The sequence below is a fragment of the Micromys minutus genome (assembly GCF_963924665.1).
Source record: "Micromys minutus genome assembly, chromosome: 2".
Taxonomy (NCBI): Eukaryota; Metazoa; Chordata; class Mammalia; order Rodentia; family Muridae; genus Micromys; species Micromys minutus.
The window spans coordinates 59,149,457-59,166,730 of record NC_137971.1 but is presented as its reverse complement, the minus strand read 5'-3'; the positions used below and the strand labels follow the sequence as shown (position 1 = coordinate 59,166,730).

At 45.8% G+C, this 17,274-nt stretch overlaps 1 protein-coding gene across 1 annotated transcript; it reads left to right on the top strand.

The window, feature by feature from the left end:
- Positions 1-11,609: 11,609 nt before the first annotated feature.
- On the top strand, positions 11,610-12,563 carry LOC308416737 (olfactory receptor 287; the record flags this gene model as incomplete). Its single annotated transcript, XM_080911791.1, has 1 exon — positions 11,610-12,563. The coding sequence occupies one exon, from the start codon at positions 11,610-11,612 to the stop codon at positions 12,561-12,563; it is 954 nt and encodes a 317-aa protein (XP_080767917.1).
- Between the last annotated feature and the right edge of the window lie 4,711 nt (positions 12,564-17,274).

Sequence of the window (17,274 nt, the reverse complement as noted above, 5' to 3'; positions counted from 1 at the left end):
GAGTTAGACTCTGGAGACCAGCATCTGAGTGCAGATCTAACTTTATTGTACAAGCTTTTCATTTAATTAGGGTTTGTTTATTCATTTAAAGGCAAATCAGAGTGCAACCAGTGTTGTTTAGCAGAGCCTGACTCACCTGTCCATGAGCCTGTCTGAGTACGTAGGGGAGGGTCCCATTTCCTGCGGAGATTTCCATGAAGACAGAGGAAGCAGCCACCATCCTGGCCTTGGGTTCTTTGTACCGTCTCACCGGTGTGCTTATGCACTGCATACCATGTCCTCCTTGAGGAGCCTCAATCTGCGGCCCACTTATTCCTCCACTGGGATTATGCCCACATCTCCTGCCAAATGTTTTTAAGATGTGCCCCACTGTGGTGATTTGTAAAACCACATGGTTTTGGCTTCTGTACAACGTCCCATCCTTTTGCTCATTGCTTTCAATGCTGCATGTCACCTGTTGCTCACCAGTTTGTAAGTGTGCTTTTCACGTTTTCAATGTCCCTCTTTAGCGTGTACTGGTTTGCTTTTCTTGTTTCTGGGACCAAATGTGTGACAAAACAAAAGTTAAGGAGGAAAGAGTCTATTCTGGCTGTTCACAGGGATGTAGTCCATTATGGAGGGGGGGTCACAACGGCAGGGACAGGTTGCACATTGGCACAGGCAAGGAAGCTCACCGCTTTCTCCTGTTTCCCCTTTGATTTAGTTTGTAACCAGAACCCGTGGGCTGGCACTGCTGGCTACATTGGGGGTGGGTCTTCCCCTCTCAGTCCTCCCTAGAAAGACCTACAAAAACACACTTAGAGGCTTGTCTTCTAGGTGAGTCTAAGTGAAGTTGACTACTTAGTCAAGGTTCTCTGGAGGAACAGCACTTAGCTGTAAATGGGACATCTATATCATACCCTCCCTTCAAATCTCAAGGGTCATGTAAGAAGAGGAATCAGAAAACACTGCAGAGCTAGAGATAGTAGAGCTCTGTAGGGGAACAGTATTTGCCAGTATTTGTACAGTTGTATGCATGAATTTACAGTGTCTGGGATTATATGCATAAGATCTGCATAAGACCAAGCTGTCAAAACTCACAGCATAGTTGAGGGAGGGGTGGTTGAAACATTCCACCCTACAATCAAGCTCATTAGGACAGGAAGTAAACAATTCAAGTAGCCTCAGGAAGTCCCTGAAACTGACATAGATGTTGCATCTCTCCAGGAAAAATCTGTTGCATAATATCTGCACAAAAATCTCAGCATACATGGGGGAGGGGCTAAGAAGTTCATCCCTATCTGGAATTTGATTGCTGCTGGGGGAAAGAGAGTCAATTTTCTTCAGTGCTGCAGACACAGAGGGACTACCTATGCCCCAGTGACTGTCCTACAGCCCTGTGTACACAGATAGCATTACATGGATTCAGTGGATATTAAAAGAAGCGCATAGAGTAGGGAGAGAAAATTGATATGGGGATAGAAGAGAAAACAGGAGTAGGGAATGTGGGGTGGATTTCATTCTCACTGGCAAAGATTACATAGACCGAACATGAAAGGGTGGATTGTTATATGTCAAGCAACCACAGGCCCAAAATAAGCAGACACAGCTGTATTCAAGCCTGTGAAAATAGAATTCAGGGAAAACTCAGAGCTAAAGAACACCACTATGTATTAATAAATAAAGAAATCCTTCAAGAAGATAAAACACATATTGTTCCCTGACACATTGGAACTCAGAGTGCTCATTGTTTTATAAAATGATTATCATTGTACCCAAAGGGACAAAACAATTCATGATACAATAATAGTAAGTGACTTAAATATATTACTGTCATCAGTTGATAGATCTCTTGGGAAAAAGATCAAGAAAGAAAGAAAATACATAATTAAATAGCACCACAGATCAGAAGGTCATAACAGGCATCTAGAGAATAATCCACCCATCAGCTATGAATATTCATTCTTCTCAGCAGCATAATGGTCGTGAATTGTTTTAGTCTGTGCTTTTATTAGAAAGTCTTTACTTCTGCATTTCTTAAAAATGATCACTTTAGTGGTGGTGGGGCACACCTTAAATCCCAGCATTTGGGAGGCAGAGGCAGGCAAATTTCTGTGAATTCAAGGTTATGCTGGTCTACAGAGTAAGTCCCAGGACAGCCAGAGGTACAAAGTGGCACTCTGTCTTAACAAACAAACAAACAAACAAACAGAAAATTTTGCTGAACAGTGTAATTCATCTTAGTAGGCATTAACACTTAGGGCTTGAGCTTCTCCGTCCACTCTTTCTTGACTTGTAGATCTTCTGCTGTGAGATCTGATACCTTTCTGATAGGCTTTTCCTGAAGTTTTTTTTTTTTTTTTTTTTTAATACTGTTTCTTTGTTTAGTAGTCTTAGCATTTTAACTGACATAGAGAGCTTTTATTAGTCATAGCTATTTGGGGTTCAAAATGCCTCCTATATTTGAATGTCTGTATTGCACCCTACATTTTGGAAAATTTCTTCTATAATTTCACTGAATATATTTCTATGCCAAGTATTATTTTTTTTCCAAGACAGAGTTTCTCTGTGTGACTGCCCTGGCTGTCTTGGAACTCACTTTGTAGACCAGGCTGAGTTTGAACTCACAAAGATCCTTCTGCCTTTTGAGTGCTGGGATTGAAAGTGTGCAGCACCCCTGCCTGGCTACTGCTGCTGCTTATTCTTCCTTCTTCTCTACTTTCTCTTCTTCATTTTCTTTCTCATCCTCCTTCTACCTTCCTCTTCTTTCTCCTCCTTCTCCTCCTCTTCCTCTTCTTCCTTCTTTTTGACATGGTCTCATGATTCCTACACTGGTCTTGAACTCTCACTATGTAGGAAAAATGACCTTGAATTTTTTCTCCCACTTCTATCTCCCAAGCCAGGGGTTATAGGCAAGGGTCACTGTGTCTAGTTTATGTGGGGCTGGAGATTGGACCCTGGCTTTATACATGCTAGGAAAGCACTTTGATCATTTAGTTATGTTCCCAGTCATATTTAGCTTGTATTTTACTTCCTCAGCAGCCCATGGAGTTTTAGGTTTGGTTTCTTGAGCATGCCTGAGAGTTCCTGAAAGTTATGGTTATACTTATTTATTTCTTAAAAAAATTACATTATATTTTAATTGTGTGTGTGTGTGTGTGTGTGTGTGTGTGTGTGTGTGTGTGTGTGTGTGTATCACAGCACTTGTGGAGGTCAGAGGACAACTGTGGAAGTCAGGTTTCTCCTTCTACCTTGTGGTCTCCTGGAATTGAACTCAGATAGTCTGGCTTGGTGACAGGCAGCCTTATCTTCTGAGCCATTTCACAGAAGCTATTTGTTCTTTGTCATTCATCTGAGTATAATATTTCTTTGGATTTCTCCTCAGTCTCCAGTGCCTTTTCTTTTGCTTGATGTGGTCTACTGGCGTTGCTTTCCACACTGACTTACTGGGGCATTTTTATCATCCTGTCTGTCCTGGAACTTGTTATGTAGACCAGTCTGGCCTGAAATCACAGAGCCCGTTTGCCTCTGCCTCCCAAATGCTGGGATTCAAGCTTGTAACGCCATGTCCAGCCTGATGGTTTTGTTACTGCTTTTCAGAATCTTACTTTCCTTGCTGTAGCTCTCATCCACGTTGGTGACTTTCTCATTCACATCCTGTACCAACTTCCTTTCTCCTTCATCTGCTTGTTTGAAGTATTCTTTTTTATCGGATATTCTCTGTATTTACATTTCAAATGTTATCCCCTTTACGCCCTCCCATCTCCCCTCCCCCTCCCCTTGCCTCCACGAAGGTGCTCCCTCTCCCAACCACCCTCTCCCACTTCAATACCTTGGCATTCCCACATACTGGGAAAATGAGCCTTCACTGTACCAAAGGCCTCTTCTTCCAATGCTATTCTCTGCTACATATGCAATTGGAGTTATGGGTTTCTTCATGTGTGCTCATTGGTTGGTATTTTAATCCCTGGGAGCTCTGGAGGGTTTGGTTGGTTGAGAATATTGTTCTTCCCATGAGGTTGTAAACCCTTCCAGCTTCTTCAGTCCTTTCTCTAGCTCCTTCATTGGGGTCCCCATGTTCAGCCCAATGGTTAGCTGCAAGCATCCTCATCTGTGTCAGTATGACTCTGGCAGAGCCTCAGAGGAAGCATCCATATCCTGCCAGTAAGCACTTCTTGGCATCAGCAATAGTGCTTGGGTTTGGTGGCTGCATATGAGATGGATCCCAGGTGAGGCAGTCTCTGACTGATCTTTCTTCAATCCCTGTTCCTCTGTTTGACCTTGTATTTCCTCCCATGAGTGTTTTGTTCTTCCTTCTAAGAAGAGACTGAGACACCCACATTTTGGCCTTTCTTCATTTTGAGCTTCGTAAAGTCTGAGAATTGTTTCTTAAGTATTCCGAGCTTTTGGAGCTAGTATCCATTTATCAGTGAGTGCATACCATGTATGTTCTTTTGTGATTGGGTTACCTCACTCAGGATGATAGCTTTTAGTTCCATGTTTGGAGTGTTCTTATATGTCATTGAACTAACCACTGCCAGGGTTAACCATCAAGCCTCCTTTTAGCTCCTTATATAGTAGTTAAAGGAACATTTACCAGACAGGCCAGTGACAAGTGTTTGTCAAAAGGGACAAAGGATGACTCAGTGCCACTGTGGCTTTTTTGTTTTTGTTTTTACTTTAACATCCCATCTGTCTACAGTTTTAGTGGACTTCAAACTATCTGAATGCTTTCTGTACAAGCACTCTGCTTAGAGAACTGTTGCTCAAAGGGGTAAAAGGTTCACTTGTCACCTTGACCACCCAGAAAGAGAGACCCTCAGCTGAAGGATTACCTAAGTTAGATGTAGGAGCATTTTCTTGATTGCTGTTTGATGTATGATGATTGTTGTTGGATGGTCAGGCTCACTGGGTGTATCCAAGAACTTTTGGGTAAACAAGTTATAGGCCTTGTGGAGAACCTACTGCTTTATTCTGATAAATGTGCATAGTCATATACTGACTCCTGATGATTTATCTTTATACTCATACATTGATGCATCTTTCAGCACCCATGAGGTAAGCTTTTTTTTTTTTTTTTTTTAATAGATGACCATACAGAGACGCACCACTGGTTAAGGTTTAGAGAATAATGAGACTGTGGAATGTTCAGCTCTAAATGAGGCATCTACATCATACTGTGCCTTACTTTTTTTTTTTTTTTTTTTTTTTTTTTGTTGCTGTGAAGAGGCATCATGACCAAGGAAGCTGAGTTTATTGAGGGCTTGCTGTTCAGAGGGTGAGTTCTTGACCATCATGGATGGCAACATGGCAGTAGGCAGGCAGGTGTAGTGCTGGAGCAGTAGTTGAGAACTTACATCTTATCTGCAAGTAAGAGGCAGAGAGAATTAACTGGAAATGATGTGAGCCTTAGCCCAACCTTGTGACTCATCCCTCTAGTAAGGCCACACCCCCTAATCCTTCTCAAACAGTTCCACCAACCAAAGTCCAAGGATTCAAACTTAGAAGCCTATGAGGCAAATCTCATTTAAATCACCACCCCCCCACCCGGCCTCCCAAAGTTTAGTGATCATTTGAGAAGAGGAAAAAGAACTCTCATAAGAGTCAGAGGTGGTGAATAACTACAAGGGGGCAGTGTCTTCTGTACATATCAGCAAAGTTGCCCATATGAATTCACAGCAGTTGTGACAGAATGTGTAAGACCTGGGCAAACTCAAACCAGATAAAACCTCAGCATTGTGAAAGGACATGAACGTGAGGAACCACCCCTAGCTAAGAAGCTATTAGCGCTTGATGTTTGCTGGAAGAGGAAGAATCAGCTTCCTTTTTAGGGTGTGGCCTCTAGAAGGTTGCTCACACTCCAGTGGAAGACCATACACAGAAGAGTATATGGGTAGCACCAACTGTACATGATTGGTTAAAAAAGAATTAAAGAGGACACAAAAGAAGGTGGAGAAGGAAGAGAGGATGACTCTGGGAAAAGTGGAGGCAGGAAGCAAATATGACTAAAATATAGTGTTTGAGATTCTCACAGGACTAATAAGTGAGAAACAGCAGAGGGAATAAAGGTGGAAGGAGAGTATGCTGGGAGACAGACTTGGGGATGGATATGATCAAGATATATTATACATATACTTCCTATACAATACATACACATATATATCATATATCTATACATTCGCATATAGTCATGCATATTCATATACATATATATGAAGCTGTTAGAGAACAAATGAAAGTATATAAAAAAAGGTAAGCTAGCTGAGGGTGAGCCTGGAAGGAAGCCAGTAAGCAGGATTTCTCCATGGCTTCTGCTTCAGTTTCGGCCTGCAGGTTTCTGCCTTTGCTTCCCTGGATGAAGAACTGTGACCTCCAAGCTAAAAAAACCCTTTCTTCCTCATGTTGCTTATGGCCATGCTGTTTATCATTAGGAAGTAGTGTAGAAAACAAAGAACAATGCCAGAGAGAGGCTGGCCAAGCCTGTCCTTCCTTCCACAGGGCTGAACAGCCTCCCTGTGTCCTCCTTTCCTTCAGGAGAAATGTCTGTTTTTGAATTTTTTGCCCATTTTGAAGATGGATTGCTCCTATTTGTGTCCCTGGGTTTTATGTAGCCTGGATATTAGGACAGAAGGGAGGCTCTTCCTGAAGAGCAGTGGCTCTCAATGATGCTAATGCTGTGAACCGTTAATACAGTCCCTCCTGCTGTGGTGACCCCCAACCATTGCATAAAATTATGCAAGCCAGCTGACTCCTCTCCTGAGGCTCTCACTCAGGAGCCATACGACATGGTTCTTAACTCTATAACAGATGTATTTCTGCCTCCTTATTGTAGACGTTGGGATGGGTTCAGGACAGACCTTGTTCTAATGCCTGTGGCAGATGTGTTTCTTCCCTAGCTCCCCCAGCCCCTCCCCCACCATCTCTCCATCTCTCTCACTCACCCTTAAAGGGCATAGGTACTGTTCTTTGCAAAAGCAAAGTCATTGAAGTACATCACAGATCCCAGGGTGCCCTGCTACTTACCCCTGGGGCTGAGATTTGGGGACCATTTCCACCTGCTTTATAGAGAATGCAATTCCAAGAGTAGGGTGTCCTATGAGTGCTAGGCTCATCGTCCCCCAGCTTTTCCCTACGTGAGAATGGTTATATTAATGGAGAGCTATAGACTTAGTTCTAAATGCTTCACTCATCATGAGGGAATGTGGAAGAATACAAATCCACTGCCGAGGTGTCCTTTAGCTACTGAGGTGACTGTAGCATGGTACCTACAGCTTTGAGTGCTGGGTACTTCATGCCAAACGAGAAAGAAGCTCAGGGTGTGCATGTGACGTGGATCATGAAAGTTGACATTGGAAACATAAGCCTAGGCCCCATGCAAGCAACATCCAAACTTCTGAGCTCTCTGTGCTGAGAACCCTTCCTTCTTTATCTCTGAGGCAACCCTGTCATCTTGGCGGAAGGTAGCATGCTAGCCTAACAGAAGGCAGCCCTGTGTCTCCTCAGGTCAGGCAGCTTCTGCAGGAGGTACTGATTGATGGGGCCTTGGAGAGATTTTGCAACATTTTTAATGAATTACCTATTAGGGTATCCAGGGTCCTGTGTGGAGGCTACATCCCAGGGCAGTGTGACTTGATTGTGGCCCACTGAGGTCTACATAGTTTCTGAACAGCGGCCAGGCACTTCCTGTCCTGGGATCCCAAAATTGTAGAGAAGAGATGGACTGCGGGTGGCAGGGGCATTTGTACTATCCCCAGGGCCCCATTCCATGTTGCTTAGTCCCTGCCACTGATGCCCAGACCCCAGGTGATCAGCTCCATACAGCTGTGTGTCTGTAAGTCTCATGCTGGTCCCTGGTACCCTAAGGGAGTTCCAGAGGTACAGGCCATCTGGGTCTCGATGCTCACAGAGCTCAGCGTTGAGCCATGTCCCAAGCTGCATGGTCATCAGTGGAAGCTCCTTGCCCAGATCACAGCATTTTCCTGTCTGTATGAGCAGAGGGGTCCTCCCCTCAGAGGCGTGACCCCAGGATGGACCAGGCAAAACCAGTCAGTATTGGCATGTGCTGCAGCTGCTCTTTCTGGAAGGCTGCAGGGGTGCTAGAATAGGGACGGCCCATAATTTGTTTATCAACTGACTTGGGTATGCAGGATGTTACTGTCCGACTTATATAGAGGGAAACTGAGGCACAGAAAATCCTCCAGTGGCACCCAGAATCTGATGGGTGGGCAAACCGCACCCTATGTGGTGGTGCATATCCCAGGCTGCTACTCCATAGGTGTGTGGGCACCTGGCCTGGGTTTCAGTGCCAGGAGCCAGCCAATAAGGGTAAGAAGTGTGATGTAGCCCAGGGGCAGGAGGTCCACCCTCAGGGAACCTCTAAGTCCCCAGAGCCTGGCTGTTGCCAGCTACATAATTGGCAGAAGTGTTCTCACAGACCTGTTTTGGGGAGAGACATAAATAACCACATGCAGGAGATCATTCCTGCCAGGCCCAGGGCTGGCCTGGCTCTCACAGGCAGGTGGAGACATTGGCCACCTCATCAGATGCCCGTGCTGACTGGGCTAAAATACAGCAGCCTCGGGGTGCAAGTGGGTTCTGGCCATTACATGGCTGACTGCCGGAATAGATTGGTGGAGACACTCTTCCCCGATGACCTCTGTGGCTGCTGTTTGAAGCCAGGCTGGATCCCAAGGAGCTGAGCAGCAACCCCCTTTCGTGATCTTCAGGCACCAGGTCTGACCTGGGTGAGGCTAGTAGTGGTCACTCCCCGGTGACCACAGCCAGGGCAGCTTGATCAGGGTTTGTTTTATGGACCTGGGGTCAGTCTGCTGAAAAGATATCTCACATTCCAAGGAGGGAGCACATTCCAGTATCTTTGCTTGTAGTCTGAATCTCCTGTTGGCCACAGTGATGGATGCCCATGTCAGAGTGAGGAATTCAATGGCTCCTTAAATGTTCTGCCTGACTTGTGACTGTAGGAAGTGAGCAACAGTGTTGAGCCCACAGGAAACCCCAGTCTTAGAGGTCAGCCAGGCTTGTGACTGCTCTCGGTGCACTTGGCCTGGGTGGATCCCTGCCCAGAGAGTTTGGCATTGTTAATGCTGAACTTCTGGCCTCCTGGCTGCTTAGGGGAACATGTTGAAGACCTGGAAGGGCAGTCATGCACCTCCCACCTCAACAGGGACTGAGGCTGTCCCTGAGATAACTTGGACAAGAGAGTTCTCGTCTTTGCAGGCTCATCCCTGACCTCTGAGAAGCCAGGCCTCCTTCTGGTATATGGGTAGCCGTATTCCTCTGGACCCATTTAAGTCTCAAATGCAGTGGAGTAATGGCCCCCACATTAGCTTGGGACCAAAATCTCCAACTTCAAGCTTGTCATCTGAGCGTCAGGGGACAGGTGCCAGGTGCAGTTGCGTGGGACGATGACTGAGGTAACTCTGATGCCTGGGCATCCTTCCTACACAGGTAAGCAACCCTCCCCCATCCACAAGCAGCTCTGGGGTGGGAGAGAAATGCAGCAACCCGAGACCTATCATTGTGTGTAGGTTATAGGAAGACACAGTACTGCAAATGTCACACTAGCGAGCATAACCTTCTAGGGGAAACAGGGCTTGGCAGCTTCTTCTTTCTCTTTGTGGCCTTTGCATTATGGTTGACAACAGTGAAAATGTTTTTCTAAATGAGAAGTTTGTCTAAGTTAGAGTTGAGGGTAGGCCCTGAGCAGCTCAGATACCACGGGTATGATGGAGGTGCCATGGACTTGCAGGGGTGATGGCCAGGGAGGCTGCTGGGAACTTGTAGAGCAAGAATCTGGAGCAGGCCTAAGGAAGTACGTTGTGTTTTGGTGGCAGACTTATGCTGATGAAGAGCAGCTATGTAGGGCCGCTGTGACTCTGGGAAGGGACCGCAGCCAATTCCCCCACGCACCGGCAGGTCTTCTGGGTGAGGGACTGATGGTTTTGTGATCAGGAAGAGGGTGAGTACCGGGATAAGGAGCACGGTGCTCCCGGAGATGGGGCGTGGTGCATGTTGTATAGTATGAGCATCTGTGCATGGCTGGGAAGAGGGGGACATGGCAGGGAGATGCCTCTGGGCTCTGAGCCAGAGGGGCACCTGACTTCTTCCTGATCAGCTCTGAGAAGGGTTTGGGGTGTGTGCTGAAACTCTGGGCTTCTTGGGTGGCAGGACTCACTAAACCTTTCACCCACTCACACATCCATGCACACTGTAGCTTTCAGGCCCCACCCATTGGCTTCTGACTAGGAGAAGTAAGAGTGACAGCTCAGAATTATTTATTTATTAATATATATTCATTTAAGTGGTGTGGTGTGTGTGTGTGTGTGTGTGTGTGTGTGTGAGATGTGGTGTGTATGTGTGTGTGTGGTGTGTATGTGGCATGTGTGTGTGTGGTGTTGTGTTATGTGTATGTGGTATGTGTGTATGTGTGGTGTCTATGTAGTGTGTGTCTTATGTGTGGTGTATGTGTTATGTGTGTGTAGTGTACATGGTGTGTATGTAGTGTGTGTGTGTTGTGTGTGTTATATGTGGTGTGTGTGGTATGTATGTGGTATGTGTGTATGTGTGGTATATGTGGTGTGCATGTAGTGTGTGTGGTGTGGTGCGTATGTGGTATGTGTGTGTGGTGTTGTGTGGTGTGTATGTAGTGTGTGTCTTATGTGTGGTGTGTGTATTATGTATATGTAGTGTATATGTTGTTTGTTGTGTTTGTGTGTGCATGTGGTGTGTGTGGTGTGTATGTGTGTGTATTTGTGTGTATGTGTGGTGTGGTATGTATGTGGTGTATATGTGTGGTATGTGTGTGTGTGGTGTATGTGTGGTGTGTATGTAGTGTATGTGGTGTGTGTTATGTGTGTAGTGTGTGTATGTATGTGGCATGTATTTGTATTTGTTGTGTGTGTGTATGGTGTGTGTATTTGTGTGTTTGTTGTGTGTGTGTGTGTGTGTGTGCATGTTTTCATAAGTCACTTCTCTCTTCCCACCATGTGGGTCCTGGTGATCAGTCAGGTTGTCAGGCTTAGCAGCAAGTGCTTTACTTACTGAGCCTTTTGACAAGTTTAGATTGACAGCTTTTAAATACACATTTCAGGAAAGCTGGCTCCTCTCTTGCTCAACTTGGGTTAGATCTTGAGCCAAAGAGGAGCCAGAGGAGAAGGAATAAAAGAAGAGGAGGGCTTTATACTGAATGTGTCTCTTTGTGTGGGGCATTGCCATGGGGCAATAGGAGAGTTCTTCAGGAGCCTCATCTGACTGCTGGGCAGAAATGCTGAAGACCAAGGCACTCAGAATCCCACGTGTGGGAACCCGATAATTCTTGTCTTTTTCTAAGCTCTCTGATTCTGGAAGAAGGACCTCTCTCCACCAGGTGACAGGCACTGTAGAATAAGAACACTATCCTCTCCCCCACCCTAGGTGACAGGCAGTGTGTAAATGGCATGCTGACAACTTCCTATTAGCATGGCATGGTTAACGTTATCTATCCAGGTGCTCCCAAGGGGAGCCGGGCTTGTCTGGGTCCAGACATTGTAGGACAAGGTGAGTAGATGCCACAGAGAACAGAAAGGGTCAGTCCCCTCACTTCCTGAGCTCCCTTCTTGGCAGCTGGGTAGTCCATGTTTTCAACATATTTAATGGCTTGGAGTATCGGCCAGAACCTGTCTACACCAGGACCATTCATCTTGCTGGGCTTCCCAGGGCCAAGGAGCATGCGCATTGGGCTCTTCCTGCTTTTTCTGGTCATGTATCTGCTTACGGTTGCTGGAAACCTAGCCATCATCTCCCTGGTGGGTGCCCACAGATGCCTGCAGACACCCATGTACTTCTTCCTCTGCAACCTCTCCTTCCTGGAGATCTGGTTCACCACAGCTTGCGTGCCCAAGACCCTGGCCACTTTTGCTCCCCGGGGTGGAACCATCTCCTTGGCTGGCTGTGCCACACAGATGTACTTCGTCTTTTCTTTGGGCTGTACCGAGTACTTCCTGCTGGCGGTGATGGCTTATGACCGCTACCTGGCCATCTGCCTGCCACTGCGCTATGGTGGCATCATGACACCTGGGCTGGCTACAAGGTTGGCCCTGGGATCCTGGCTGTGTGGCTTTTCTGCAATCACAGTTCCTGCAGCCCTCATCGCCCGCCTCTCCTTCTGTGGCTCACGTGTCATCAACCACTTCTTCTGTGACATCGCACCCTGGATCGTGCTTTCCTGCACTGACACGCAGGTGGTGGAGCTGGTGTCATTTGGCATTGCCTTCTGTGTTATTCTTGGCTCATGTGGTATCACACTAGTCTCCTATGCCTACATCATAACTACCATAATCAAGATTCCCTCTGCTCGGGGCCGGCACCGTGCCTTCTCAACCTGCTCATCCCATCTCACTGTGGTGCTTATTTGGTATGGCTCCACTATTTTCTTGCATGTGAGAACCTCGGTAGAGAGCTCCTTGGATCTCACCAAAGCCATCACAGTGCTCAACACCATTGTCACACCCGTGCTGAACCCTTTCATATATACCCTGAGGAACAAGGATGTGAAGGAGGCTCTGCGCAGGACAATGAAGGGGAAGTGAGTCATTCCCGCTCAGAGGCTGCTCTGCAGAACTGGCGTTGGCTGGTCTGTGGGCCAGTGTCAGTAGGTGTTCAGCACCCTTCCCTCTACATGGCTAACGGGAACACCTCTCCTAGTTTATACTTTTATGGCTTTGTTCAGGAATGCTTACTGTGGCAGCCCTCAGCTTCAGAAAGATTCTAGAAGGGAAGCAGGGTTGTGGGTTCCTAGGAGGTCCCTCTCAAGGAATATAAACACCAGAAGCTATGCACCAGTTGCTACTGGGCCTAATAGTCTCTTCCCCACCCTACAGATGTCACCAAGCCATACCTAGAGTCTCCAGGAAGGACATGCCAGGCCAAAGGGGCCCATGCTTGCAGAGGTTAATCATGGTGAAAAGCAACAAACGAACAAGCCAGAGACTCAGAGGAAGCTGAGGTCCTGAAGGGCTTGTTGGGGTTGCACTAGGCTCTCAGGGTATATCTACTGTATTTCATACCTTTCTGGGTCTTTAGCTGTTGGGAGTGGAGGTACAGGAAGGGGTCAGAGAGAACAGGGGCCCTGGAGGCCTGTGTGGCCTCAGGCTCTGGTTGGAATTAGGAAGAGCTGGGGTAATTTTCAGGTAATTCTCCTGGGGTAAACATTGCTACTTGTTCTTGAAGCAGCATCATTGCTCTGAACCTGTGTCTTTACCCACAAATATAATCATGATAGTTCTGTCTCAAGGAACGCTTGGGAGTATGAATGACTTCATGTGTCCAAAGTGCTTAGCTCTAGCATGAGCCAGAAAAATGTCAGTAATACTGTTTTGTAATTTAGTAAATAAAGCAGTTCAGACTGGTCTGTAGTCTATCTGTCTGTCTGTTGGTTTATTTAAATGCGTTGAGTCATGCATCTCAGGCTGGTTTTAAACTTTGTATGTAGCTGAGGATTACCTTGAACTTCTGATCCTCCTGCCTGCATCTCCCAAGCCACCAATGCTCCGCTTTGTGTTTCTGGAGATTGAAGCCAGGGCTTCATGAATGTTGGACAGGCACTCAGCTGACTGAGCTATATACCCCAGCTCTCAGATTGTCGTTTAGTGTCTTCATTTTACTTTGGACAACGAATAGTGCCTGTGTCCACCCTGATCTCTCAGCCCCTAGAGACTTCAGAAAAACTGAACTCCTTAGGTGCCCAGTATTGAGAATAAGTGGTTGATTATCGGGACTTGGAGAGGCCGTGGTGGCTCTGAGAGTTTGTATTTTGGGCTTTTCGAGAACTATTGTCAGATCGTCTCTTGTCCAGGTTGAGATGAGGCCTCCATATCCTCTCAAATACCACTTCTGGGTCTGGTCACAGGCTGCCTATTTTAACACTCTCCTGATCCCCGTGTCCTAACCTTTATGGCTTCTCTGTTCCGTCCAACCCAAGGCTGAGGCCTAAATGATCCACTCTGACTTTTCTCTACCATCTTCCGGAGAGGAAGCTCAAGTAGGACATAGAAGCTCTTCTCTGCAGTGACCCCTGCCTGGGATGGGACATAGGTGCAGATGCCATCCACCTAGAATTCCTCACAAGGTCAGGAGCCATAGGGCATGATGACCCTCAGGCTTGCACACCCAACTGAATTTGTACACTCAGGCGTCTTTGCTGCCGGGACTTGCACATTTCGTTTTTGTGGTTACTTTCCAAATGATGAATTAAAGTGCACTGAGTTCAACCACTCCTGTTTGATGGAGAAGTCAGTAACACACTACACCAATGTGGTTTCATGGTCCCCAGTACTCCTGGGGGATACAGGTAGTGGCAAGGGGTGGGGTTTGTACTCAGTATCCATGCCCTGCTGTGCAATAGCCTTTTTGTTGCTGGCTAGCCAGACTCTCTGAGAGCCCCCGTGAAGCATCTGAGACCATATAGCAGGGACAGCACTCAGGGATCCCTTAGTCCCCATCTTCTATTACTCTGAAATGGCACTACTTTCATGGACTTCTTTACCAAGTCTCTCCTTGGAAACTATGGCCATTATTGGGTGGCCCTGAGGAAGAGAGACAAATAGGTAATTTTTGGTGTGTGTGTGTGTGTGTGTGTGTGTGTGTGTGTGTGTGTGTGTGTGATCAATGCCTCCTTGACCACCTTACTTTGGGTCAAGGTACTTACTTTGGATGTAGCCTTGAGTGGATATTACCATCCCTGGGCTTAGCCTGACATCTAGTACCCCTCATCCCAGCAAATGTCCCAGAGTTGTGAGACATTCCAGGAGGCTATGCAGTGAGTGTTCAGGGTTTTGAATGGGCCCTGTAGCATCCTCAGAATGGTGAATTCTCAGAAGTCCAGAGCTCCTTGGAATCTGTAGGTCTGTTTTTCCTAGGCTTCGCCTATCCCAGGAAAGTTAGCTTCTCCTGGAAACTCAGCATTTTGGAGCAGAATTCACTTCTTAGGTTTAGAAATTAGATGATTATTGAATGCTGAAAGGGAAAACCTATTATTTTCTTTATTTTATTGGATATTTTCTTTACTTACATTTCAAATGTTGTTCCCTTTCTCAGTTCCCTCTATGGAATCCCCCTATCCCATCCTCCCTCCCCCTGCCTCTATGAAAGGGCTCACCCACCTACCCACCTGCTCCCTCCCACTCCCTGCACTGGCGTTCCCCTACACTGAGGCATCGAGCCTTCACAGGACCAAATGAACCTATTATTTTCTAGTGACTTATTTTCCCCATATGATGAGTATATTAGTTAGGGTTGTGTAAAGTAACAGAACCAATACAATGACTACAAACATGTAAGCACACACACACACACACACACACACACACACACACACACACACACAGACATGCGCGCGCTCGCGCCTCCCCAACCCACACCGGATTTATTTGAATGGCTTGAAGATCCACATCACAGTCAATCAATCACAAAAGGAGTGCAGGGCAGGAACTCAACACAGGGAACTGGAGACAGGAACTAAAGTGGAAGCCATTGAGGAGTGTTGCTTATTGGATTGTTCTTCCTCATTTGCTCCATTTGCTTCCTTATTCACCCCAGGACCACTCGTCCAGTGGTGACATCACCCATAGTGGACTGGGCTCTCCCACACAAATATTTAATCAAGAAAATTTCTTACTGTCTTTCTTATAGGCAATTTGGATGAATATGGCAAATCGTCTCAGTTTGAGTTCCTCTTTCTATACAACTCTATTTTATGGCAGGGTGAAAAAAAATAATCTGACCAGGACAAAAAAGAAAGCTGATATCTGTGTTGTTCCAGGCCAGTAGGAGCCACATTTCCATGACAATACGGAGGCTGCATAGTGATTAACGGTTTGCATTACTGCTCTCCCTTGGTTGGTCTTCATTCATTCATTCATTCATTCATTCATTCATTCATACATACCTGCATATAGTTTTAGGTTTTAACTTTTTTTGAGAGAGGGTCTACCTATGTAGCCCTGGCTAGTCCCAAAGTTACAGAGACACATCAGCTTCTGACTGCCAGGTACTTGGATCAAAGGTGTATACCACCACACCCAATCCCACCATATAAAATTTGTAACCACTTGTTTATTTACTAATATGTATCTCTTAATTTTTATTTCTGATTGATAATAACTGTGTGTACCATTAGAGCTTGATGTAATAGGTCCAGGACATGCTTATGTTTGGAAACTTTTGTGTCTGTGCCCATGGGAGATGGTCATCTGTAGACCTTCCCACAAAGTCCTTGTCAGGGTTCAGTGCTAGGGTGATGCTGGCCGTTCACAGTGACTCAGGAAATGCCTCCCGCTCTCCTTAGACATACCATGGAGGACATGTCCGGCAGAATTCACTTAGGAACCTGATTGGTTTTGAAGCTTTCTCTGTTGAAAGATTGTTCATTGATTCAATTTCTTTAGTGGACATGTGAAATTTGAGAAAGTCTATTGGTTTGGCTTATTATTAAAGCATGCATGTCTATGCATGTTAGTGGTTTAGTATATGTTTAGATGATTTCTAGGCATTTCCTTATTTATTCTTATAAAAATGCAACCATAGAATGCCAGAATGTTGTACCCTCCTAGAAAATATCCATGTTTATTTGGCAGTGTTAACACTTCCAAACTGTGGATCCCGAGAACAGGTCAGTAGTTCTCATCTGTGTTAACCACTGACATCATCTAACCATTCTCCAGCTCAATAAGCCAGCTACCCATCCAGCCTCCCATACGTTTACCTATTTCTCTGTAATCCCACACACCCATCTATCTACTCATCCGTCCATCCAGCCATCCATCCACCCATCCACTCATTTATTCATCTATCCATTTATTATCCATCTATTCACGCATCCATCCATCTTTCTAACAACTTAACAATTTATAAACTCATCCACTTACCCATTTACCCACCCATTCTGCCCACTCTTTCATCTATCTATCTATCTATCTATCTATCTATCTACCATCTCTCTATCTTTATCACCTGTCCTTTATTCAACCACCCACCCACCTACCCACCCACTCATTAACGGATAAATCTTTAAAGCTCTAGGAATATCTTAGTTTCCCCCACAGGGCTCTTCCTGCTGCACCTGACTCTGGATTCTGTTCATCAACACCTGTTACTCTAGCATCATTTCCTTCAAGTGTATCACAGTCTTCATATTGATATCACATATTTATTGGCAGTTCTTAGTCTACAAGGGTACTCTTGGTAGGCTACCATCTCTCCTAAAGTCTATGTAATATTAGCTTAAACAAGTACTAATTTTGA